This window comes from Sardina pilchardus, chromosome 13 (genome assembly GCF_963854185.1).
Source record: "Sardina pilchardus chromosome 13, fSarPil1.1, whole genome shotgun sequence".
Lineage (NCBI taxonomy): Eukaryota > Metazoa > Chordata > Actinopteri > Clupeiformes > Clupeidae > Sardina > Sardina pilchardus.
Window position 1 is genome coordinate 17257268 of NC_085006.1, and position 27080 is coordinate 17284347.

General features: G+C 43.2%; 2 protein-coding genes across 3 annotated transcripts in view; both read right to left on the bottom strand.

Moving 5' to 3' along the window:
• Positions 1 to 329, bottom strand: part of postnb (periostin, osteoblast specific factor b) — a 16298-nt gene extending 15969 nt beyond the window's left edge. Inside the window, exon 1 of the mRNA XM_062552528.1 lies at positions 166 to 329. Within this exon, the coding sequence (XP_062408512.1) occupies positions 166 to 284 (119 nt within the window). The 5' untranslated portion in view covers positions 285 to 329. The remainder of the gene's footprint in view (positions 1 to 165) is intronic.
• A 4149-nt stretch (positions 330 to 4478) lies between these two features.
• On the bottom strand, positions 4479 to 26734 carry trpc4b (transient receptor potential cation channel, subfamily C, member 4b). Of its 2 annotated transcripts, XM_062552963.1 has the most exons (12): positions 26263 to 26734; positions 25063 to 25463; positions 20912 to 21430; positions 11812 to 12151; positions 10774 to 10913; positions 10246 to 10344; positions 9225 to 9541; positions 8349 to 8544; positions 7835 to 8026; positions 7480 to 7521; positions 7274 to 7363; positions 4479 to 6263 (listed from the first exon to the last, which is right to left on the bottom strand). In XM_062552963.1, the coding sequence occupies exons 2-12, from the start codon at positions 25438 to 25440 to the stop codon at positions 5511 to 5513; spliced, it is 3066 nt and encodes a 1021-aa protein (XP_062408947.1). In that variant the 5' UTR covers positions 25441 to 25463; positions 26263 to 26734; the 3' UTR covers positions 4479 to 5510. The 2 variants fall into 2 exon arrangements, with proteins under 2 accessions (XP_062408947.1, XP_062408948.1); XM_062552964.1 differs by lacking the exon at positions 10246 to 10344.
• Positions 26735 to 27080: the final 346 nt, after the last annotated feature.

Sequence of the window (27080 nt, forward strand, 5' to 3'; positions counted from 1 at the left end):
TACATGTGTACGCAGTTGTCATGCGTATGCATTATCCCACAGGTGTCAACTACTACATTTCCTCATGAACACAAAGCTTACAGAAAAGTCAACCTCAACTATCAACTTTCTTTTTTTCTCTCTCTCTTTCTTATTAAAAAAAGTTAGCAATTATGAAAGCCTTACCCCTCCTTCTTGGCCCTGATGCGGCTGTGGGCCACAATTTTATCATAGGCTGAGGAGTCCGCCTGATCAAAGGTGGACAGCACAAACAGTGCGAAGGCGGCTGCGAACAGGAGCTTCATCCTCTCTTTCCCCTGCTGACTGGACCCAAGGAGAATGAAATGGACTGCAGTGTGCAGGGAGCGTGCTTATATACTATGGGTCTCTCCAAAGAGGGAGATTGGCAAAAGTGTCTGTCAGATGCCTTAACCAGCCCCCTCTCCTCTCCTCTCCTCTCCTCCCCCTTCCTCTCTTCCCATATCCCACTCCCCCTGGCTCTCAACACCAATGCGTTTTCTACACCATGAAACCGGGAAAAAAAAGTGAGTCATTTGGATGTGGAGGAGAGAGAGGCAAGGAAGGAGTGAGTGAGAGGGAGTGTGTGTGTGTGTGTGTGTGTGTGTGTGCGTGTGTGTGTGTGAGAGGGTATGTTCGTGCAAGTATGTTAGGCAGTGGTAGTGGTGGTGGTGTGTGTGTGTGTGTGTGTGGGGGGGGGGGTACACTGTTCTGCTTTAGATTGCAGTCTTCTCATTTTCCCCTTATTACTCTGAGGTCATAATGAGTGTTTTACAAACAGTTTGCAAAAAAAAACTACAGCAACCACATTATTGACATCTCAATATAGATTAAAAATAGATCCAGTGGTGATCGATCACCGTGGAAGACCTGAGACAGCTTGACACATCTGCTTTGAGGTTTGTGGCAAAAAATGAATCATCTCATGGTTAACAATTCAGCCTTGAATTGAAGTGAATGGCATTTCAGTGAAAAGATGCAAACAAAAAAAGTAATTCCTCATGAGTGAGCTGAAATTACAGAGGGTAGACCATAAATAATTTACGTAACACAAGAGATGCTGTCCAGATAGAGAGGCAGACAAACTCAAATCAGATGAGTGGGAGATGGATCCAAAATCCTCATCTGTGATCCTCCTTTCATCTTATAATTACAGTAACACACACACACACAAACGCACACACATAAACAAACAAACACATAAATACACACAGACAGATTGTGTACACAAACAAACAAACACACACACACACACAAACACACACACACACACACATGCACACACACACACACACACACACACACACACACACACACACACACACGTGCGCACATGCACACACACACACACACACCACACACACACGCACACACACACACGTGCGCACATGCACACACACACACACACACACACACACACGCACACACACACACACACACACATGACCAGGACCACTGATGTGTTTAGTGCGCCCTCTAGTGGTAAAATAGAGGTAACACTGCTGCAGAGAGAGGAGGAGATGTTTGTTGAGGGCCTGGCAGTCAGGACTCAGGGGAGTCGTTCTGGTCTCTCAGAAAGGTTACATATCTTATTTTCACCTGGGATTTGTGATATATGGGACACATCACCATGGATTCTATACATCCATGTATAGCAATAAGTTATAACAGCGATCATACAATCAGAATCATCATCATACTAGAACTAGTTTGGCATAACCTTTACATAATCAATGTCATAACAGCAGCATAATTATTTTCAAGTAAGTACGGTTATAAGACATTGCAATCTGCACTGGCTCAAAAATGTGAGAGAAAAGTGATGACATGAAATTGCATTGCTTTTTGTTACGGACGCATTTGACAAAATCAGAAGATTACAAAAAAAAAAAGTGTAACATGAAACAATATGCTTGTCTGAAACATTCACACCCACTCTTCCCATTTCAATCCACTTATGTTTCTCACAGACTACCCCGCTGAATATGCTAAGTGTACTTGAGAAGCCACAGTTTTTCACTGGCATGGCTAAGTCTCATGAAAAATAAAGGCTAATCGTAAGGTAGCTTAATAAAGTGGAAAAGTATCCCAAATTTAATCTAAGACATGCTGTCTGCATCAGCGGTAATTCTTCTCATGTGTTTCTGATATTGAAACTGGGCCTGTGCCATAGCAGATCTGGCATAAGCAGCAAGAGCTTATGAGACGGAAGGACTGGATAGAGAGCATGTGATTTAACTGTACCACATACAGAGGCTGAGCAGAGGCTTCAGTGCCTGAAAAGGTGAGACCTCATCTTTGGGCTTACAGACACTTGATATTTGACATGATGGCCCATAATGTGTTGAAATATATCATATAAAGATCTATGGTTGCTATAGATATATCACCGACATGAAGTATTTTCAGATATATTTTGTGTGCTGTTCATGATTGTTTTGCTGTTGATTTAGTCGCTATATAATGCCAGAGTAAACAATTTTTTTTAATTATTATTTGTTTGTAAAATTGTGTATACACATTATGGGTATGATTTCTCTGTGGTGAGAAGAGAAAGCATCGATGTGTGAGTTTGTTTGATCACAGTGTCTATCAATAATTATCCTTGTTGTGAGTAAACAAACTAGGCCGACTGTCACGGGCCTTGAACGTGGCACAACGGGGAACTAAGTGTTCCGTGTGCACATCTGCAGGGCTGTGACCTCTTCATTTCTCGCTCACTCAATCGCTCTGTCCTTGTTTTCTCTCCATCCACCGCTGTGTTGTATGTTTTATGGCCACGGAGTTTTGGATTCTGACTGTCATGATTGAGTGCCATGGCGTGTTTTTGGGAAGGAGAAGGTTTGGTTGTAAATACCATTGCAGTATGGACTCGTAATGTGGACAAGATGTCCATTCCCACTGCAGCGTATCGCCAACAAAAGTAACAAAAGTAAAAGTAGAAGAAAAAAGCGTTAAAACATCTCTTCATGTGGCTAGACTTGTCTCACTCTTGTTGATGATGAAGATGTGGCGCAGCAGTACTTCTTTTATAGAAAATGGAGAACATTGTCAGGGCTGTCTAGCAATAACGACAGCAGTTAGTTTGACAGCAGCAGGTAAACTGGGTGAGAAACATCAACAGCATGTCTTCACAGCTAGCATGCTTATCATATGCAGAGAGAACATCACATCTCAGTGCATTCAACTCACAGTGTGGAAGAGAGGGAGAGGAACATTTCACCACATGCTCTAGTTTATCGCTTTCATCACCTCAACAGAAATCTTGTAGCATCACTTTAGAGAGTTGACACAGTGAGATTCACATCTCTAGTTCTACACAGATTGTCTTATCTGAGTAAAAAAACATAGTGCATGGAAATGAAACTTTACTGGAGTGGGTATCACTGTATTTATTACAGTCATTTTCTACTTCTCTAAGACAGCCCTATTGAGTATTTATCGCTAATTGAAGTATGATAAGGATTGTATCAAACGGACCTTTTCTCTTCATGGTCTAGTGAAGCCATTTAGGTTTTGTTCACACTTAATTGATAGCAGCATGGGGTCTTCGCAGTGCGCTGTGCAAGAGGCCGCTGAAATGCAGCAATTAAGACTGAACTTTTTCCAACTTTGCGTTGCCATGGAAACAAAGCCCGCAAATGACAGGTTCTTCAGCCAGGTTGCTTCTGTCGCTGCACTTTTAAGGAAGGGGAGAGTAGGCAAGGTATGTGGCAAGGTATTAAAAGCAGGTGCAAGTACAGTGTGCCCTTGCAGGTATGTTTAAAGGAACATACAGTATATCTGTGACACTTGATATCACACGATCTAATGGGGCTGTCATAATTCACATGTGGGGGCGATGAAAGCGAAACAGTCATCTAGTAAGCTGCTGCTGTGTTGAACACACTCAGACTCTTGCCTGAAGATTTGGTAATTAAACCTCGTTCATATTTGCACATTTGCCAAAACATTTTATCCAACACCAGTCATTGGGGTGTCGTTGGCAACATTACACTACACCACAATGCTGTTTGGGTTCCCACCTGACCTGCGTTCTGCTAGCTTTCTTCTGACATAAAATGGAGATTGTAATTGGTTAATGGTTCAGGGGGTTTTCAGGGGGCACTTCAAAGCAACACTAAAGCACTTTTCTGCCGTCGCAAGCACGCTATTTGTGTATATCCAGCAAATAACAATGTCCACAGACAATGTAGAGTATGTTGCAAGTCGAATTTGTAGTTTCTCATTCCATCGAACTACAGATCCGCTACCCGATCTGGTAAACTTACAGTATATGGTGCAGCTATAGCCAACAGAGGGCCGCGAAGCAAATGCAGAAGTGCCATTCACCCTGTTACGAGTTGATGAACCAGTGAAATTATTTTAAAAACATGATTTTTAAGGTACAAAAAACTCTTTAGCTTTAAGACCATGTCTATTGTTAATGTGCAATACCATGAATACCGTTAACAGATTAACTTAAATCAATGTGTGTTTTATTTATAGGCATGCATATGGTTGTACATCTATCGTTTATTGATTCATTTGATTGACTTGATGAGTTGACCAATTTGCATCCACTTTAACTTACATTATAAAATCTTTAGAACAACTGGAACGGCTTATAGAATTCAGCGTTTTAACAGTCTGAAATCAAAGCTATATAATTATACATATATAGCTATACAAATACATTATCTGTTAATTTTCTTACTTATAAGCACACTACATTTCCAATAACAGAGGAGTATTATGAAGAAATTCTAAGAGCTTGAATTGATATTAATACCTGCAAAGAGGTTAACGAGAGAGCAATCTGTGGTTTTCTTCCAGTAGCTACTGAAGCCAGTTATGGAAATCTAATCCTTTTGCATAGACATTATCAGGAAATCATAGAAGTCCTACTTATCATTTGATCATCGGAAACTCATGGCCTGACAATAAGGAAGAAATGACGCAGGCAAACTTTAACAGGGTTAGATGTGGGCAAGGTCGTATTCCGTGGCCACCATGTCACACAGCAGCTCCAAGAGAGTCCTAATTGGATTTGCCTCTGAGATCAAAACGGCTTCTGCGCCCCTTTTGATTGAGTCTGAAGGGGGTCATTATTCAGGCATGCTGTTGTGCAAAAAGAGCGGCGTCCAGCAGGGGCAGCAAAGTACAGGGTTTGTGGAAAGTTCACAGTAGCTATTGCTCGGAATGGTTGACACCTTGAAGAGTACATTCTCTGATATTCTGACCACTTTCGTTCGTTTGTGCACTACTCCCTCAGAACATAGTTCCTATGACGAGTGGCATTTTGGGCATCCTAGATATCTTATGCTCCATACTCAAGAATACAACTTTACACAATTCCCTGAGACAATAAAAGCACAACCTTCCAGGTCTGCCTCCTCAAAAGGTTGTGCCATTTCCAGTGGTGTATCCCATGTCCACCCGTGCCCTTCCAAAAACTTCCAATTTGTTCCTCCGCTCCTGCCGAGTTCTATTCCATCCACAGGGGGAGTTTTCTGATCCCTCCTGCAGCTTCCTCAAGAACGGGTAAGTTTCTCTTTCTCCCTCATTGCTCCTTTCATCCCATCATCATTATCTTCCTCCGCTTCCTGTGCCTCCTCCTCTCTGCTCATCCGTTTGTTCTTCTCTCTTTCCTCCTGGATAGGCAGGGGCTGTGTCTCTTCATCTCCCTCTGCGTCATCCTCCTCCTCCTCCTCCTCCTCCTCCACCTCCTCCTGTTCTTCCCCACCTTTTTCATCTGTCTTCTCCCTGTCCAACTCGTCCGCCTCTTCAGACAGTGAGTAAATGCTACTTTGGCTAGGGCACTGGGCACGCTTCTTGCCTTGACTCTTCTGGAACAGTCCAAAGTTGGAGATGTCCTTGGGGAAGTCTTTTCTGGATGTGCGCTCTCGGGAGGAAGCGGAGGAAGAGGAGGAAGAGGAGGAAGCGGGCCCGCAGGCGGCAGAGCACAGGGCCTCGGAAGACGAGCACGTCTCGTTCCACGGGGGGTTAGCCGTGCCGTTAGCCAGGTTGCTAACGGGCTCTCCCGCATCCGGGCCGTGGTGATGGTGGTGGTGCTGCAGAATAGTGGTGACCTCGTACAGGTTGAGCTTGGCTGTCGGGGAGCTGGGTCCCAGGGCGGCTGGGGGCAAGGCGTAGGGAAGCAGGTGGTCCGGATGGCTGAAGCTGCAGGCGGCCTCTCGGGGGCTCAGGGCCGGCACACAGCTCCGATTGCCCTTCATCATGCCCAGCACCTCATAGCGAAAGCTGGAGATGTCCTGCTTCAGCTCCTAAGGGGAACACAGCGAGTTGATCTGTAGAGGCTTCTTCCCTGAAGAACGCTACACGACTAATAGTTTAATTAAAGGCTAAAGGTTTGCATAGTAATGTGCAAGGTGTTTCCTGTATTTTAACGGAAGATTATTATCTGCTGACAGGCCATAACCAAAATAGGCAGAAGTGTTCTTCACCAGAAGGTTCTTTGAAGAAGCTTCAATTGTTCATCTATGGAGACAAGATGGTTCTACACTGCATCACTTTTTCTAAATGTATTTTAAATATTTTGTTGTTAATTGCGTAAGGAATAATGAATGACCCTCATGACGCTCGAGTAGCAGAAGTTAATGCACATCCGAGGTGAAATGCAGATCGAAGATAAGGCCACCATGTGAAGCTTGAAGTGCAGGAACTTCTGCTACCTGAAAAACGTTAAGTCCATTATCCCGTTTATACCACTGTTGCCACATTTGTGTTAATAATCTGCTGATATAAAGTCCAATTTTGTTAACAAAACTGACTGTAGAACTACTTCTTTCTGCCACACATTGACTTATTTCTCAACCTACAGGCAAACTGTCGTTACTAGTTCTGAATGGAGAATTTTTAGGACCAAAGCCAAATCATTATTTCCATATCTGTCACTACCAAGCTAGCAAATCCTATGATTCTCCTGAGCCCTCGTCACGTGCTAAAAGCTATCTCAGACATAATGTTGCTGTTCTCTATACTTCCCATCGCTAATTTTTAACTCTTTCACAACATAAGAATGAATTTCAACTCAACAAATTAGCAATGCAAACACAATGCAGTAAAAAAAAAAATCAAATTACTACTTAGCTGCGTAAATATATAGTTTAGTTTATGGACATTCTAAAACACACACTGCAGTAAGAAACTTAACCAAGCAGGTAAAGCAGTGGTATAACTAGTGTTACATATTATATTAATATAATTAATATAATATTTATGAATTAATATAATATGTCTCAAATGAGTCACATTAGACAGAAAGTAAGCTCACCTTAAAGTTTTCCTCTGTCAGGCCTTCTTCAGTCTTTGCGTCTCTGATCATGGCTGCCACATACCGTTTCACCAAGCTTCTCAAGACTTCCTGTGATGAGTACAGAGGTCATTGTGTTCATGTTACCATTTATGGTTAGTCAAGGCACATTCTTTTCCTTACCAACTACTGTATGTACTTAGAGGAAAACATCTTGATATCATTACCTGATACTGGTGCTTTATTCTGACATTTTCTGCAGCTTTCCGCTGAAGAGAAATGCAAATACAAACTTAGAAGTTAAGTTCAGTAAATGTAATAAGATGGGCATGACTATGCATTCTGTTCTCCTGCTAAAGAAGGAAAAAATAAAAACCCAGACAAATACTAACCGTCATGCTATTCTGACTACAAACGAATTCCATTAATTAGGATTCAGTTTAAGAGGCAATGTGACCATGTCACAGCAGTTCCCTACAATGCACGTGGTGATTAAATCAACTGATTAGTTTTTGTTGTTACCTAACTGGTCCATGAAACCATAAAATCAAAGGAAAAAAGGCTTGTTGTTCATAGCCTCACCCCCAAGGATCCAAATGTCTCTGTCAGTTTATCCCTCTTCTTGAAGATGTTCCGCCTGATCCACTGGATGAAGTACCAGGCAGATTTGGGGCTGGGGATGATGTTGAAGGGGGGCGGCAACGTGCCCCCCTCTTCAAAGTAGCTCATCCACAGCTTGGTTCGAGCAAATTTCCACTCAATGTCGGCATGATCCTACAGCAGAAGGCGCAGCAGGCTTAAGAATTGGACATAACCACATCCTACAGGTGAAGTGAGCTAAGAAGAGATTAAAGAAAGCACTGCTTGAGCAAGAATTTCCATTTTGACACTGACAGGGATCTAGATTTATTGTCCTTTTTAGCCTGTGATACCCTGTGAGACCCTCAATGCAGAAATACAATTACAATTATTGTAATGAATTTTAATGAAATCTCTTGCTAGCCTTGAGCAAAGTAAAATGACATCCACATTGAAATGATTCAGATGCAGTGTACAGTACATGCACTGTGCATACTGTTAAAGTGGTTTCACTTACGGCAATGTGCTGGTAGGAGTTGTTCATCATTGCAATGAGCATGTTGAGTAACACCACCAACGAGATGATATTGTATGTGCCAAACATGGTGGCCCCCACGAACTCCGTGAACACATGGTCAGGTTGGACATTGGTAACATACAAGCTGATCAAACCAAATATGGACCAGAACAGGGACTGGAGTGTCTCGAACAGCCTAGGAGAGATGACCAATAAACCATCAAGATCAATCCGCCCTCATCTGCTTCAGTAGGTTTGGAGGTGCTAAAGTTCAAGATGTTGTCCACATGCAGCCTTTGATAGCTTCACTGTATATCACATAATCTGTCACCAGCTGAGTCTGAACAGCTTACAACAATATGTTAACACTACTGCAGTGGTTGTTGCTATTCGTTGTGAAATCTTGTGTGCATGTACCAGGTGTCAGACAGTGAAGCCAAAGATGAATTTCCATGTGAATGGACAATAAAGATTATATTCTATTCTTCACATGCTTACTTGCACTTCATATTTCTTCCTCTATCATCCCCATAACCTTGTATTAAATAATTAAATTTGGCCCACATGTCATATTATATAGGATGTTCACTAATACTTCAATTTTAATTACATTAATTTAAACTTATAGTCAAACATTTCTTGTGATGCATGGATGCCTGTATGTTTAATATATAAAACAAGGCTTGAGTAGTGGCTTCCTTTCTTATTCTGTGTCAGCTAGTCTTATTTTCCACTTTACACAACACATCCAGACACACAGCATGTTTTGCAATGTTTGCTGAACGGTCAGCACAAATCTCCAAAAATCTGGAAAACATAAATCACTCCCAGGCGCCCCCGATGCGATGGAACCGAACCCTGGGCCTGCAGACTCACGTGGAGAACGCGTTGTTCTGCCGCTCGCAGCGGATGCCCTTGCAGCCGTCGTAGCCGTCCTTGAACTCGTAGTAGAAGTAGAGCTGGTTGAGGCCGTTGGCGAAGGCCAGCAGCACCAGGCAGTAGATGAAGAGGAACTTGAGGATGTCCAGCAGCATGCGGCCCAGCGAGATCTGCAGCGGGCCCAGGTGCGAGTTGGCCGTGAAGAGCGAGATGAGGCGCAGCGAGCTGAAGATGTTGGCGATGGCGAACAGCGCCTCGGCCACCAGCGTGGGGTGCCACATCTCCCACTTGCCGCGCTCCTTCACGCCGCTGTACTGCGGGAGGGACGGCAGAGGGGAAGAAGAGAGGAAGGAAGGAAGGATGGAGGGAAGGCATCAACACAAGTTGACCCTCTGAGCCCTAGGCTGCTTTCAGTGTCATTTCACTGCCTTTATCTTGGTCATTGTAAGGGCCAGCTATAAATGCCATTTCTTGTTTTTTTTTTCCCCAGGGCTGTCTGGGCTACCTACAGTATACCTGGGAAAGTATGATGTGAAAATATTTGCATATGTCTTACTGTATGTCAGCCTTTATATCAAGGAGAAATCATTCAACACTCGTGTTGGTGTACTGTAGATGGGATTGTCTGGAATCGGGCAATATAAGAAACATGATGGTGGGATACTCTATGGCTTAGCAATTTACAATATATGTCCTGACATGACATTATACATTTAATGTTTTAGTCACTGAAGTCTTGTCACTGAACCATTGGATGAAGACCATTGGATGTCTTATACTCCTCTTCCTCTGTGGCCTGAAGTAAGCTGTGCTTGCACATGTGCAGATGTCGTGTAGCCAAAATAAAATTTGATCTGTGCAAGCCATCACCAACTTTTCATTATTTGATATGGAAAGGAAGTTCTGTGTGCAGAATGTAAATATGATTAAATTTCATGCAAATGCATTGTTAATTTTTCTTGTGAGCCGTTTATCACAGCAGACTAATATCATTGGGAAGCTTAGGTTCCACTCTTACACATGATATGAGTGTGCTATCTTTATGACCAGTACTCCGTGAGCAATTCAACTGAGAAGGAGGGGTGTGAATTTGGACGCAATCTGCATTCATCGGCCACTAAGGGTTAAAGAAAGAAAGATAGAAAGACAGACAGACAAAGTAGAATGCCTCAGCTTAGGACATCCAGGTCATGGATTGCGTACCCACAGAGAACAACTCAACCAAGTATTACTACATGACAAGACAATTTTTTTTGCAACAAAATATATATAAAATAACATGAAAATAAATGTCATATAGTATTGCTTATTTGATTCCCCTCAAAAGTGCACTTGAACCTTGATAAATAGCTGATGAACTGCTGATAAACCCATGGAGGCGACATACTTCATCATTTCCCTCAGATGCTTTAATATAAAACAGACTTTTCATCTTCAGAAAACATTCATTTGAAGTGAAAGTTGAAGTGAAGCAAAAAAGCTTGCAAATTCCTTGTGTGTGTGTGTGTCCCATCACACTGCAATGAACTTGAAACAGCCTCCTTACCCTCACGTAGGCCACAATCTTCAGAGATATGGTTGCCAAGTAGAGGGAGTTCATAACAAAGTCCATGAGGTTCCACCAGTCGTGAATGTAGTCGTGAAAGCCCCCATCCCACATCTGCTTTATCTCTGTCCATATGAAACCTCCAGGAAGACAAGACAGAGTGAAGGGAAACATACCATCAGCCATGTACTTCTATGGGTGATCAAAGGCTACAGTACGTAGATGTTTAGTGATTGGTGGAGGGAGGGAGTAGAGAGCAGCAGTAATACTAGAAAACACAGGCGACACATTTGCATATGGTCATCATTTTTGATTATTCTCAACGGAGTGTTTGGCACAGCAGTGGACCATATGCACGGGAAGCTTGTAAGCCAGCTCATTTATTTCCGCTGGAGCCAGGTGTGTCGTAGCCGCTGCTATTGTTAATACAATTAGTGTCTACATGGACGTGGATGGGTGTGTCAAAATTCTTATTATTGGACAAACAAGATATTCAGTGTCACAGTGAGCATGTAAGGAGCAGAATATAACAGAAGATGTCATTACAACACAGCTGAAGCTCCAGCAGACATAAATGAGCTGGCTTAAGAGCCTTCAGTGTGCTGTATGTGATCCATTCTCATTAAGAAGCTTCATTGACAAAGAACGATGCATTTACTTGACTACATACAGGTGACAGGAACCTGTTAGTGGTAGTGGGCTTTACTACCCTGAGTATGCATATGTAATGTGTCAACATAATAAACCAAATGATGAATCACAATTAGCAAACCTGTCTGGTCAAGGTAGAACACTAAAACACTCACTTTCACTTAATGAAAGATGACCATTTCTCCTAATAAACACTTTCCTGAGAGTGACTTGGACTAAAAAAGATCATTTAAAATTCCTCTGCTCATTCTTAGTGAGGGTGAGGACACAATAGTTGGAACAAACTCCTTAATATAAGTAGTTAACTAATATAAGGATATAAGGATATATACTTAATATATATTTAATAAACACTTAATAAACACTGTCTCCCACTTAAACACTTACCCACCACCCAGGGCAGGATCATCCACTCCACCGTGGTGGGCACTGGGCCCTGTCGGTTGGGGTCGGTGTAGGAGACGATTCGCTGGGAGGCGAGGAGCAGGAGGAAGAGGAAGGTGAGGTAGGAGGCCGTGTGGCAAATGAACTTGATGAAGGGCTTGCGGATGAAGAGGCCGTAGCGACTCTTGGGCATCACCAGGTAGCAGATGGAGAAGAGGGGGAAGAGGAGGCCGATGAAGATGCTGGTCAGGAACTTGCCCGCCCAGTGGCGCCGCCGCCAGCCGGGGAACTCGTCGTACCAGCGCGATGCCAACAGCTGCTGGCAGTTAGGCTGGGCCACAAACTACGGAGGGAGAGAGAGAGAGAGAGAGAGAGAGAGAGAGAGAGAGATGTTAGAATGAGAGATGATATATTACAAGTTAATGCACTGTTTTATTGTTCTTTATTCTTTGGCAAGATCGCATCTCAACAATCACGCTGGTAAAGCTTTCAACTGAACTTTCCATTTAATTTAATAATAATTAGAGGGAGAGAGAGAGAGAGAGAGGGAGAGAGAGAGAGAGAAGGAAATAGAGAGAGAGAAAGGATGGAGTAGCTGATGAACAGATAGAAGAATGGAAGTGGAGGAGGAAGGAGAAAGAGTGAAGGGAAATAGAGAGGGTGTAGACATTTAACAGAAACTCAGTCAATGGTCTGGAGAGAAAAATGAAGAGAGCAATCAGGGCTGGGGGAGATACAGAAAAAGAGATACAGTGGGAAGGGATAAGACAAAATGCAAGTAGCAGTATATGCTAGCCTGGGTTTTCCCATACTGCCTTGCGCGGTGATTTCAATCCCGCTGCTAAGCCAGTCTGGAAACTAACGCCCTAATGTTCGCCTGATGTTGGCGAACCAATCACAGAACATCCGAGAAGTTTCCGTTGCCCTCTTGCGTCTACATTCGACGCCAAAGGATTTACGGCAGCCCTTAGCGTTGCATACGAACGAGTTGGGTGAGCTATGCGCATTTGATAGACATCCGATGGCGCCCAATGAACGGATCTGGGCATTTTTTCAAATACGAGAAAATGAACGTCTGGTTGCCAGACCACGTCTCATTTGAGAAGTGGGAGGCGTTAGCCAGGCTAAGTATATGCAGTATATGCAACAACAACAAAAAAAAACACAGCGAACCCCCTTTCAAATAGTGACCAATAAAACAGTCCGGCCCAGGCGTTCTCTCATTACGAGTCATGTGGCAGGGGACAAACAGAGGCTGATTGTGTGCCATTTACGCCACAGGCCTCAAGTGCTTATTTAAGGCCAACCATCTGATTGTTTGATTACAGGCATTCGGTGAAACAGACTGTCAGCCTCAGAGTCACATCGGCCATCACCACCAGCTCAGGGAAAAGCAAGCAAGCAAGCAAGCAAGCCAGTCAATAGGCAGAGCAGTCCGACTTATTGGCCTCCTGATGGAGTCTGCGCCTCTTTAAGCTGTGAGTTATGGGCACCAGACGCCCCCACGCTGGCCCACCAGTTGTGTCTCATCAGCGCTGGACTTCTGAGCACAAACGTGCGGACAGTGAGGAGACATGGGTGCACCACACCATTAGTGGCCAATGTGTCAAAGTGACAACAGGGCGGATAAGGGAGTAGGGGAGTCTTATTACTTGGCTTGTACGAGCAAGTCTTTGGGGAGCTGGAAATTTCCTCCTGCCTGTGTCCATCTGTTTCTTGACAGCAATTTTTGGCAAGAAATGCAACGGATAACCTAAACGGCTACTACTGGGAAACGTGTGTGAGTGCTTCTCTGATAAGGGAGGTGCAACGAAGAGAGAAAAGGAGAGAAAACTTCCCTTTCCAAGGAAGAGAGAATATGATTGGATCTCAATAAATGCATGTTCTCTCTCTCTCTCGCTCGCTCTCTCTGTGTGTGCGTGTGTGTGTGTGTGTGTGTGTGTGTGTGTGTGTGTGTGTGTGTGTGTGTGTTCTCTTCAACGGATAACCTAAAAGGCTAGGAAACGTGTGTGAGTGTTTCTCTGGTAAGGGAGGTGCAACGAAGAGAGAAAGGGAGAGAAAACTCAACAAATGCATGTTCTCTCTCTCTCTCCCTCTCTCTCTTGCCCTGTGTGTGTGTGTGTGTGTGTGTGTGTGTGTGTGTGTGTGTGTGTGTGTTCTTCACTCCCTACGGGATTCGCCTGACACAGCCCTGGGAGGAAATCAATCCCCACCCTTTGCAAACCAAATTATGCGCAAATGCATCCTCATTTCCGCAGGGGCAACGTTCGCCGGGCAATGATGTCAGTGCCAAGACAACTTTAAGTGTTCCTCATCAGGCCGAGATAACTGCATCTCATGTGGCTGGCTGTTTTTTTCGCCACTAACACTGGGAATTTGGCCAGGAAGTCATGGCACAATTAGCCCGGTGACTTTCGAGAAGTGTGACGTTAATCTGAGAAAGGTGATTAAGGACTTCATGTTGCACCATGAAGGGACTTCTTCTACATGGATGTCGTGGTCTCTGGGAAGTTTCTGCGAGAGCTGACAATTAGCTACTTGAGATCACCACCACAGCTCTACATGATAAGTCATCATGTCTCCATTCACAAGACATCTGACTGCAACACACCAATGTCTAAACAGAGAGGGTTAAAGCGGAGCGAGAGGCGCAAACGTTCGATCGCGTTCTGTCTTTGCAAGGGAGAGGGGGGCTAAATCCCCCTTTAAGCAGACCTACATTACATTCGAACTGAACTGCTTGCCAATCTGACAGAGATCGATATCCCACTATGACGTCTTTGCGACGCGCCTCTTTAAGCAGACAGGAACTGTTCGAATTTTGCTTCCATAGAGATGCATTAACATCTTTAAGAAGTACGGGAAAAGCGCAACACTGCTGCTTTACAGTAGAATCACCACTTTTGCTTGATTAATGTGTGGACGTTTCGGCACTAGGCCTTCATCAAGAAGTAGAAGCTTTAATGTCAAAAACCTTGTAAAACTGTAATTATGCAGCTAAATACATGATATTACACACAGACACTCAAGAAGTCTGTGACATGCTTTCACTAAGTTCTACAAATCCAATAACATACTGTTTTTATGGAAAACGGAAATTGGTCTCTCAAAATAATTAAATACATAAAGCTATTGATAGAGGTGATACATTTACACATATGGGCTCCTTATTTCACACGCTGAAAACACCAGCCTACACTCTCTAACTGCTTTGAACAGAAGCAGCAGCCTCTAATTTCACAGCAGGTCTCAACAGTTAGAGATGCTTATCTTGCGTGCTGGTGATCTCATTAATAGAGAGAGAGAGAGATGGAGATGGAATGGGCTCTGACGTGCTTTCAGCCGGTGCCAGACGAATTTGATCTCATCTGCACACCTCCAAAGCCCTTATCGTCCCCTATGCCGTCTTCACTTTAATTGGGGTCATAATCTTCCTGGCTCATGGATGTTCTAAGAGCTGAGGAAAAAGAGGCCTGTTTGCTCTCTAGATGAATGGCATTTTTGAGGCAGGCTGTGACTTTTGGTGACCTCCGTGAGTAGAAATAATTGGAGGTATTTGATCTTGTTCTCTCTTTAAAATAATAATAATAGAAAAAAACAACAAACTAAAAAAAAAACTGTGTGACTGATCACTAAGCTGGACACTTTGTGTGTGTGTGTGTGTGTGTGTGTGTGTGTGTGTGTGTGTGTGGTGTTGTATCTACATAAATGTGTGGGCTGGGGAGACTTCTTTTTAATAGCCATTAAGCATGGGACTTCAAATATGAGATGTAGGAAGATGCAAAGATGAGTCACTGCTTTGATATTACAAACGATATCTACTTGTTCAAGATGATGAGGGTGTATACAATTTAAAGGATATACAATCATGAATAATGCATCTAGAGTCAAGCGAACCGAGGTGCTTCAATTCATTATTGTAGGGATTGGACAACAACACCATATTCATATACACACAAACCCTATTCTTTATAAAAAAAATATGTGTTGTGGTGACATAAAATATATGATCTAGATATATTATCTCTACCAAACAGCTTGCCAGTGAGCTGCCTGAATTAGTATAGACACTCAACATGTGGCTGTCACTCTCCATTTATCAGGGCATCAGTGGAATCATTTCAATATGGCGCTCGCAAGTCCAATTAATTCAAATGAATCGAACATCCAAATATAGGTCTGACCCATCATGAACAGCAAACTGTCACACACCATTAGGATTACGCGAAGTGACGAGTTGTAACAATTCAGGCAGATGATTAATGTATAATTCTCTGAGTTCACTGCCCAAGCAGACAAAAGCAATCAACCTAACCAAACCAGATAATGGAACGTATGGTATCACATAATATTACTCTGTTGGGATGTCTGAATCAAAACATTTACAACACAATATGTTCATTTTAAACTAGATCACTGTGAGCAAATTGAACATAAAAAAAAACATGTCTCACACCAAACCACTGAAACCTCTCAAACACACACACACACACAAGTTCTGTATGATATTGTTTACTCTGTGAACCAATTAGTAAAATCCACAATGTACTCTGCTGAGGCATGTAATGACTTTTTTTTTTGCCAGCTGTGAAGGAAACGATAGCGCAGCTCTCTGCCTGGCTCATCCACACTCGGCTAGTCTTTGAGCTAAATCTGTGTTAGTCATCAGTGACACAGCTGGCCGCTCTTGGCAGCTCACCGTCTCTGTGCAGCTGATCAGAGGACAGTCAAGCGATACAGATGTAAAATGAGACACTTGGATGATAATGCATCGCGGAGGTGCTCGGTGAGGGAGAAGGGCTTCATTTACGCCGGTAACGCGATATAGAGGCAGATAGATGCGGTGCGGGCGCGGAGGACAAGCTTAAGTCGACCCAGTGGGCGTTAAAGCACTCGAAAGAAACGAGTGTCTAAATATGGCTGACGCCACAAGGGAGGCTAGGTGACATCTGTGGCGTGACAGCACCCAAAACAAGAACTGAAGTTCAGAAAAACGCAGCCATGAATGTCTTAGGTGGAAGAACACCGTCATACAGCTCAATTCTACCTTCCTTCCACTTCACTGTCTAAACACACTTGGATATAGGGTGCAAATGTGTCATAAAGATCTGGACCACAGAAATATAATATTGGCAAAATGATAACAACAGATTGGAACATCTATTCAAACCGCAGTATACAACAGAATGAATACATCCCTGTTCAGTATCACATTATCACTGTACTCTAGTGTCTATTTTGTGAGGCTCTACTTTCAAACGGGGAACTGTCTCCCTTTATTGATAACGGCTGTATTTCACGGCATTACGGGCTCTCTTACGAACTTTTGCTCTATGGTCCTACAGTATATTTCGCATCCCAAAAGAACCGTATCTACTTCCACTGAATTAAAAATCTTGTACTGGTACTTATTTTGTATGGAATACGCCACATAAGTAAACTTGTCTTGCCCAAGACTGCCCACTCTTGCATCCCCATATCATCTCACTCCTATCCCACTGGGGTGGTGCATTTACTGGTAGGCTGGTTCACACCAAAAACATGCTGGAGTCAAACAAATTCATCTGGGTCTCATCTGACAAAAGGCTGTGCCAAGAACCTTTTTCCGGCTTCCTCAACGGTTTTAATCTTGCAATTCTGTGTTGAATCCAGCATGTGTGGCATGAACCTGGCCAGGACTACCACAGTAAAAGCACAGTGAAGCTGGGAGTGTAATTAATGGGGGTTGTCTGAGTGCAAAAAGCTGTTGGGGTGATGACAGTTATAGACAGCTTGGTGACTTTAACAAAATCCAGGCTGACAAGATGCGTCCTGGTTTCCAGAAGCTTGGCAGAAGAGAAATATTCCATCCCGATAACGATCCAAAGCACACTGCCAACACCACACAGGAGTTTGTACGGAAGTCAAATATGTCACGTGACTTGAATCTAACACAAAACTTCAGGGCTATCTTAGAAACAGATATAGTGACATAACCCCTCCTGCAGAGAGCAGCTGAAAAGAATGTCAGATGACAGATCAGCTCCAGAAATGTGGGCGACATTGGTATCTTCTGTGCCGAGGACTGAGTCTCCTAGCGAGAATAAAAGCTGATATTCAAAGTATTAAAAAATAAGAGATTAGAATTTCAGTAATGTAAGAAGTGCTGTGAAAGGTGACAGTTTAAAAATGTTAGACATGTAAAACATGTAATATGTATGTGACATTACACAGAGGTGTACTCACTTCTACTGTATCCTGCAAGATGACAAAGATAAGATTGTAATAATGTGCTTTCAACATATCGCTGTATCCAATCAGGTAAGTAAGCCTTCTAATGTTGGAAGGCAGCACTTACAGTAACATCAGTCCAGCAGGCTTTAGTATGTCCTACTTTTTCTGTGGAATTGCCAATCTGCAGTGAATAAAGCAGCATACTTCAGACCTGCTCTGGCCTTACAGCACATTTATCACTTCAGTTGCTTGCACTTACAGAGATGTGGATTAGGCCAGAGAATATTGCCACATCTGCAGTGTTGTCGAACAAATTATGCTTTTTCGCATACCAGTCGTTCATCTGGCAGAGGAGGAGAAGGGGCAGGCTTTCTTGTCTCTGATGACTGGAAGTTTACTCAGTTGCTGCCTGCTCGGAACCACATCTGATTCGAATATCATGTCATCACGATAACTGAGTCACACAAATTATAGTTGGTGGTTATTAATCGTCCTCCTTGACAACCTGGCAACTTTGTGAATGAGTTGGACATTCTACTGTCTGTCTGCTAGTCCAATGGCTACTTGCCCATAATTAATCCTTGGCGATTTTAATATTCATTTCGATAACTCGTCTTCACTTGACTTTACTCATTTAATATTACATGGTGTACACAGTCCTTCTACTCACAAGGCCAATAAGGATCTTGAAATAATTCTGTTACCTAACTGTACTACAGACAACGTTTTGGTTAATCCATTGCATGTATCGGATCGTTATTTCATTAGATTCTCTGTGCGTCTCCTGGATAACTCAGCAGCTCATCCTCAGACAATTTTGCCCCAGCGTAACCTCAAAAGCCTCTCAAGTGACCATCTTGCAACATTAGTAACATCTGCTTTACCTACTCTGAGTTCATTCTCGTCACTTGAGGTTAATAATGACGCTACAGAGACTCTTTGCTCTACACTGACATCTTGTCTGAATGCAGCATGTTCTCTTTCCACAAGACCCACTCGTTCTAAAACCTCGTCACCCACAAACAGTCAGTACGAAAGGAACTTAGAGCTGCTGAGAGAAAATGGTGTAAATCGAGATCGAGAGATGGAAATGATCTTACTAGCTACCAGTCTGTGCTATCATCTTCTTTAATCCACTGTTAAACTTACTGTACAAAAAAAGGAATTCTATCAGAGCATGATTGAGAGCACCACTGACAGTAGAAAACTTTATTTCACTTTCAAGTCTCTTCTCAATCCTCCACCAATGCCATCAGCTACTTCACTGTCAGCAGGTGACTTAACGACATTTGTCATTGAAAAAGTTGCTAGAATAAGTGCTCAGTATGATGAACCCATAAGGAGGGCTTTGCCTTGTGTTGGTACGATGGCATCATTGGACTCTTTCTCTCCACTTGATGAGGAAGTGGCCTCTCAACTGCTTCAGCCAAGTCATCCAACAACATGCCCTTTGGATCCTGCTCTAAAACCTGCTCTTATGTCTGTGACTGAAGCATTGAGAGTAGCTAAGTCCTCTGCTCAGTCATCAGTATCAATTCTACTAGATTTATCTGCAGCCTTTGATACTGTTAACCATGACATTCTCCTTTCTACACTATCTGAATTGGAAATTTCTGGAAAAGCTCTTGACTGGTTTGAATCTTGCCTTAAATGGCATTCTTTTAGTGTGTCTTGGCAGAGACAAGTATCAAAGTATCATGACCTCACCACAGGTGTGCCTCAAGGATCAGTCTTGGGACCCCTGCTTTTCTCTATTTACATAATTTCCTTAGGTGAGACCATTCGCTCCCATGGAATTGAATATCATTGCTATGCAGACAACACTTTCCCTTTGGATTTCTGCATGCCTTAGGATATTTGAGTCTGGTAAAAGATCGGCACCTTCAGCTTAATCTCTCAAAAACTGAGGTTTTGATATTTCCAGCTAAAACTGCTACACCCCAACAGATTAACATCCAGCTTGACTCATCTTCAAATAGCCCAACTAGATTGGCAAGTAGCTTAGGTGTCGTAATTGATGACTGCCTTAACTTCTCTGAGCATGTAGCCTCAATTGCAACATTAGGAATATCCGACCTTATCTGACACAAGATTCCATACAACTTCTTGTACAGGCCATGGTTATCCCCAAGTTGGACTACTGTACTGTAATTCACTGTTAGCTGGCCTACCTGCTTGTGTAGTAAGATTGTTACAACTGATTCAGAATGCTGCAGCACGCCTAGTCTTCAATCAGCCAAAGAAAACACATGCAACTCCACTCCTAGTTACTCTCCACTGGCTGCCTGTAGTGGCCAGGATTTAATTTAAATCTCTCATTTTAGCCTATAGAACACTGACTGGGTCTGCTCCCTGCTATCTTAATTCAATGATCAAGATGTATATTCCCAACCACCCACTGCAGTCTTCTGATGAGCGTCTGTTGTGTGTCGAACAGCCATAAACGCTAAGTCAAATTCAAGACTCTTTCCCTCAATGGTTCCTTGAAGGTGGAATGAGTTGACCAGTGCTCTCCATTCCAGAGATAGTTGTGGATCTTTCAAAAGGGCATATCTGTTCAACATGCACTTAGTTTATTATGGCGTCTCTTATACCTTATGGTTTGCATATAATGGTATTTAGTTATTTTCATTAGCTATATATTGAATTGACATGGTTATTTAATTAGGCTAATAAATGGAATTGACAATTATTATTGCAACTTTTAGATGGTTTACTGTTAATGTAACTATTGTATTGTTGTTGCTTGTATGTCGCTTTTGACAAAGGCATCTACTAAATACCTCACCATGTAGCTGTTCCACGTTGGAACTAGGTGGTTAGGCCTGGTAGAGTTAGAGTAACCGGAAGTGGTGGTGTTGTGGTAGTGTAACTATACTACTATACTCACCTCTTTCTGGCGGTACTTGATAGCCAGCTTGAGACGCGCCAGCTCGTTGTGATTTTCGTCCTGCAGCATGTTGTTGTCGTCGCGGAAGTTGAGGATGAGCTCCAGCTCACGGGAGCTGCGCGTCTGGTCCAGCAGATCCTTGGCGAACTTCTTGCACTGGCGCGACAGCTCCTCGTACTCGGCCTTGAACTCGTTCTCCACCTTGCTGAGCTCCTGCAGCTCCCAGCTGAGCTGGAAGGCGGTGAGGAAAGGGTCCTCGCTGGACAGAGCGACGAGGGACGGCGACGCCAGGGCTTTGTAGATGTTGAGGCGCGAGCGCGAGTGCCGCAGGCTGTCCACGTCCGAGCTGGACACGCACTCCACGCAGTTGCAGCGCACCTCGTGCGGCTGCGGCACGGAGACGCCCTTCTGGACGATCATCTTGATGATCTCATAGTTGTTGGTGTGCGCTGCCAGGATGATGGGGGTTATGTCCGGGGTGAAGTCAGAGAACTGCTTGTCCAGCAGCACCGGAGGCACCTGGGAATTAAGACAACAGAGAGGAAAAGCCGCCTTACATCAAAGGCCTACATACGAGTGGTAGCTGGGTTGTCAACTTCAAACACATACACTAAGCCCCCCAAAAAGAACATTGCCATCTTGCTCAAAATTTGACATGACCCCTTCCATCTTGGCGAAGGTCTGGGGGCCCTTCAGATGTTTGCGTGTGATCAAACACATGCCATAACAAAGGGATTGACTTTGTATACCTTGAATCTACTGTTGTCCAGGTGCCTGGTGCATTACAAAGCATGGTGCCAAGGCTTTGGTTATTATCACACTGGTGACAGCATGGTAACGATCTTCAACAGCACTGATTTCTTTACAACAGAATAACTGGTGCAGCCTTTCTTTTCTTGACCCACTTTAGAGTTTGCTATTTACAGTACACTATAACTGGTCAAACCATGGGCCTCTCTGCTGTTGCCATGGGTGTACTGTTTTGAGCAAATAACATAGCTTATCATGTCTTCAATTTGAATAATTAACATACTTGAATTCTCCATGCTTGAAATGTAAGTTTGTGACCATGGAGATGAGGCATTTACCAGGTGTGTGTCTTGTGTATTCTTGAGTTCTGGGAATAACCAAATATAGAACTATTGTGGTAAGAAGTTGGATTGGTATAAACACTGACAAAACTGAGCAAAGTGGTATACATTAAATATCGAAAAGACACTGTCCAAATACTACCGAGGTCCAAAATAGAACACTGGAGATAACAGACACATGAGAATTTCAAGTTCTGCTTGGATTTCCTTTTATGATAACACAGCAAACACCACAGCGGACATTCAGACAGTGCGTTGCAACACGGTTGCTACATGAGCCAGGTGGTTATGATTAAATGCACTGCTCAGGAGAGGCAGGCAGCAGAACACAGGTATAGCAAGCATCATGCGTGCATATGAGATCAAGGAGGAGGGAGAGAGACAGGGGAAGGGAAGGAGGAGAGGAGACAGAGAGAGTAACACTTGCTTTCTATTCAGTCCTCCTAAGTGGCAGAGGGGATTGCTACAGCTGGAGTTCACATTGTAGATTAAATAAAGTAATCTCAATATAATTTGTTGTGCATTTTGCAACAAAAAGGTGAAATGAAAAGAACAAGCTGCTGCCTGTTCTTTCCGCAGTTACAAAGCTTTCTATGGAAATGGACTAAGAAAACAAAAACACCAAAAGACAAAAGCAGAAACAGACAAACAGACAATTAGAAAATAGATAGATCGGTTGAATGATGTGCAGATGACATCAAAGATGAGGTGTTATTAAATGCTTTGGGGAAAGCTTAAAGCTTCATGAAGCTTTAGACCATTTAGTATTAACACACACACACACACACACACACACACACACACACACACACACACACACATTACAACTGTCATCCTTCAGGTTTAAATCCGAAATACAATTGTTCGTATGGACATTTGGATAAACTGTGTTGCTTCCTTTTCCACATAGTTTTCCTACCATTGTGAATCTACACCAGCATGGTTCCTTTGGCTTCGGTAAGAGAAAATATAACCTTATAAAAAAGAAAGTCCCTTTCATTCATGTAATTTTCAATTTTATACCGAACATTAATTGGAAGTAATTAAAAAAGAGCAACATTACAGGCAGTTTTCTCTGGCTTGTTTATTTGAAATACCCTGTTGGCGGTCTGCCATGCTTAGTCAGAGCACCTCTGCCGTCTCGGGGCAGAACACATTATTGTATAATTCACTCTGATGCACTGAGGTGCCAAACAACACTACACATGGCAGAATTCCAAAGTACACAGACAGACTGCTGCTCACCTTAAAAGAGAATTCCAGTGATTTCTCACATAGATCTTTGTTTCTCAAGGTCAATGAGTACTATCGGTGCTATCGGGGCATGTTCATGAGCCAGATCTAGCTGTTGGCTGCAAGAATTCAACTTTTTTTTTTTCGTACCGACAGTACCCGGTGACCTAGAGAAACAAAGATCTATGTGAAAACTCGCCGGTCAATAATGATGATTCAGATGCCAGAAGTTACTATATTCAGAAGACTCTGATGATTCAGAAGCTTGTGATGTAAGCATACACACACTTACAGTACATCACACGTACATACAGTAGATACTGTATGTATGTTCACATACAGTACCAGTCTGGTATTTTGTCCTTTCCTTTTTCTTTACCCCTGTCTTCAAAATGACTCATTTGCTGCCTGTCAGGAATCTTTTAGGAAATGTATACAATTGCTTTCACATTTGAATAACCATCCAATTATATCTAAACTTTCTTTTTACATGACCCTTACATTATTCACTGACTTATTCTAAGAGATTCCACCAACTCCCCAACTGAAGACACTATCATGAGACTGATTGGCAGAATAGACTACTGTACTGTGATTGAAAGTGGCAATACCATGTTAGCTGTTAAACTGTGGCACGACCAGATGACCTGTGAAAAAATGTGTGAGATCTCAAGTGTCACAGACAATCTGTGCAGCGACAGATTTACTGCAGGTGGAAGAAAAGTGGCAGAGAACCCCCATCCCTCCACACACACACATACACACATACACACGCACACGCACACGCACACGCACACGCACACGCACACACACACACACACACACAGAGAGAGACTCTCTCACACACACACACACACACACTGGAATATCCCTGTCGTGAAAGCCTTTTGTGCATGTTCACCCATGTTCCCCCTGCTGCATTGCAGGGGATATCAAAGTGAGTTGACCTGCCCCAATGCTCTGTTAGATTTGTCTGTGATCTACAGGCGTGCACACTCAACTGATCATTTGCATTTCAAACAGGCAGTATAAACAGGATGTAAATACACAGAGGCTACTTGAGGCCCAGGGAGTGAGAACAGCGCCCACAAACTATCCCTTGTGCAAATACTACTAATGATCCAGAGTGCGTCTTAGCTCCTCAGCCTCCGTTAAATATCACGTTCCCTGCTGTTTCAGAAAATCCATCACAAACCACCTCCACACATACTGTCTGACAAGTTTAGACCAAGTTTCAAAGACACATTGTGGTGGTTTAGTCACAGGAAATGGTTCTGTTTACGATGGACTGTGATAAACAGGGTTCAAATGGAGGAAGTGGTTGTCCAAGGGGACATATGAGTAATTCCCCTGCATAGCCTGTGGCATTTGTAAAAACGGTAGCCTGTGTGGTTCACAGAGCACAGACTAAATCAGCAGCAGGTACAGAAATAAATAAAAAATCATTTGAGTATAGACTTTTTTGAGGAGAAAGGAGAACTTGGGAGAGCTAGGTTTGAAATGGGGAAAGGCATCAAAGCTTTGACAGGACTTTGACAGTCATGGACTAATTTCCTGGTTTCACACACTGACACACAGCCCTTCAATCTCAATCATTTCTTTCACACAGAAATATCTGACATGCTTGCTGCTCTCGACTTCTTCCACAGAGACACAGATCTGCTTTGGTCTCTGCTCTGAATGTGTGAAAAATGAAAGAGACGAAGTGGAACTTTCTTGTCAACATCCACTCTGCCACCACTGAAACTCATTCAGGAAAAGCTTCAGGTAAACACAGATGCTCCCCCAGGTATCCCCCAGTTCGCCCCACGACATCCATCACCATACCTGTTTCTCTCCACTGGGCTTCTTGTGGTTAAGCAGCAGCTCCACAGCCCCCACCACCTCCTTGCGTATGGCGTGAAGCAGGGCATCACCAACGTAGACGTTGTAGCTGAGCAGGAGCTCGATGATCTCGAGGTTCTCATTCTCGATGCCTATGAGGAGAGCTGTGCGTCCCAGTGGATCGATGCAGTTGATGTTGATCTTGAAGTAGATCTCAGCCTCCTCCAGTGCCTGCTTGACGCTGGCGTAGTCGCCCTTCTCGACCGCGCTCAGGTACGCCTTCTCCTGGGTCGAAAGCTCCGACTCGGCCCGGACTATCCGCAGTGGGATGCGGTCCCGGTATGAAGAGTTGTCCGTGCGACGGTAGTAGAGCTGAGACATGGTTGTTAGGCCATCTCACACAACTGGGGGTACAGAGAGAGAGGGAGAGAGAGAGAGAGAGAGAGAGGGGGGGGGGAGAGAGAGAGAGAGAGAGAAAAAGTCTATCTGACTCTGTAGAGTCTGTATATTGGTACAAACCAACAGACAGAAGAGCAGGCTTTAAGATCACGAAGAAGACACCCGTTACTGGTAGGGAGAGGAGTCCCCCCACTCATTAATACACCTCTAATGGTAGGCTATTACAATGAAATAAACCATCCACTAAAACCACAGCAAAAAGCATTGAGGTGCCTAGGGGGGAAGTTGGAAAGGACTGAAGTGATGCTATTTAAACCACGTTTAAATTTAAAATTATGCCTAATTTAATTTATAATGACTTCATGGTCGTGTAAATAGCATCCAAAATATAATGTAACCATACAATAATGTGTAATGGTGTCAAGGTGATTATAGATGGTTACATATATGCATAACATCATGATCATGTTTGCCTGAGAGCTAGATAAATAATTGAAGAGGCATCAAACATTTACAATACTATACGGTCGTTAAATGAATGAGAGCACAAACAGTGTAAATATGACACATTCATGTAATGAGCTACTGTGAGATACAAATGTACAAACTACCTGGATTAGTATAACCGGTTAAAAAGGCGTACAGGGATTGGCCACTTATCGAGTAATAACCATTTAAACTGTAGAGATTAATTTCAGATACGTCTAGCCTGAATGTGCTTGTTTCAGGGCACATTTGACAGAACATATTATCAGTATGTCCACAATATTCCACAACGCGCTGTTGCGCATGCATCAAACTTACCCGTTAGTTTCTTCCAGTCTTCTTGACGAAGCATAAAATAATTCTACAATCCGACAGTCATTCCATATAAGACAAAACAACAGGTAGCGACCAAAGGACAGCTATAAAAGGTAACCAGAACTGGAAAGACTTACTGTAGCTTCTCCAGACGCTACCAGCACTCACTCAACACAATCGTCATGTCACGAGCGATGGCATTTAATTGTTTTCGCGCTCTTTCCATGAAGTGTTAGGGTAGACGAAGTAACCTTTTTCTTCCCATAGACTGTGCAAACGTATCCCCGAAAACTTTCACTGTGGTCAAGAGTAGTTCTCTCCTTATTAATATTTCCAAATTTGGTAACCTTGGTTAGACTGTAGCCTATGGATTCTCCGTCACAAACCTTTTGCTTTCTGGAGATTACATCTCTAACGCTCGCTCTCACATTGAAACAAACAACACGCGCTAAAATTAAGAAATCCACCGAAAAGACCGATTTCTCAGCATCTATAAAAGGTAGACTACCTCTCCACCGACATCGCTGACAGTTGCGCCTGTGTTGGAGTCAGAACCATACTCCCTTCTGCCGTCATGAAACCATGCTCAGGCGCATGGATGTTGGGAGGATTGGAAAACAAGTTAAGAGAACTAATTCAGTTTGGACGGCATCGAACCAATGTGGGTGTAACGTAACAGTTATTTTTTGACAAACTGAATCACAGTTAGGCCTATGTGTTTTATTTACCTCAATGTTGTGCCTCCAACTCCCCCCCCCCCCTTAAATTGCTGTAGCCTAATAAACTGGAAGTTTCCTTGCCTCCTGAATCGCGGGAGATTT

What these genes read in the sequence shown, in the direction of transcription:
- trpc4b (XM_062552963.1), bottom strand. Translation starts at nt 25,440, where the DNA reads ATGTCTCAGCTCTACTACCGTCGCACGGACAACTCTTCATACCGGGAC. An exon ending in AGATTGTGGCCTACGTGAGG is followed by an intron (nt 10,345 to 10,773) that starts GTAAGGAGGCTG and finishes TTTAACCCTTAG; the next exon opens with TGGCCGATGAATGCAGATTG. An exon ending in TGACAGAGGAAAACTTTAAG is followed by an intron (nt 6,264 to 7,273) that starts GTGAGCTTACTT and finishes TGTTCCCCTTAG; the next exon opens with GAGCTGAAGCAGGACATCTC.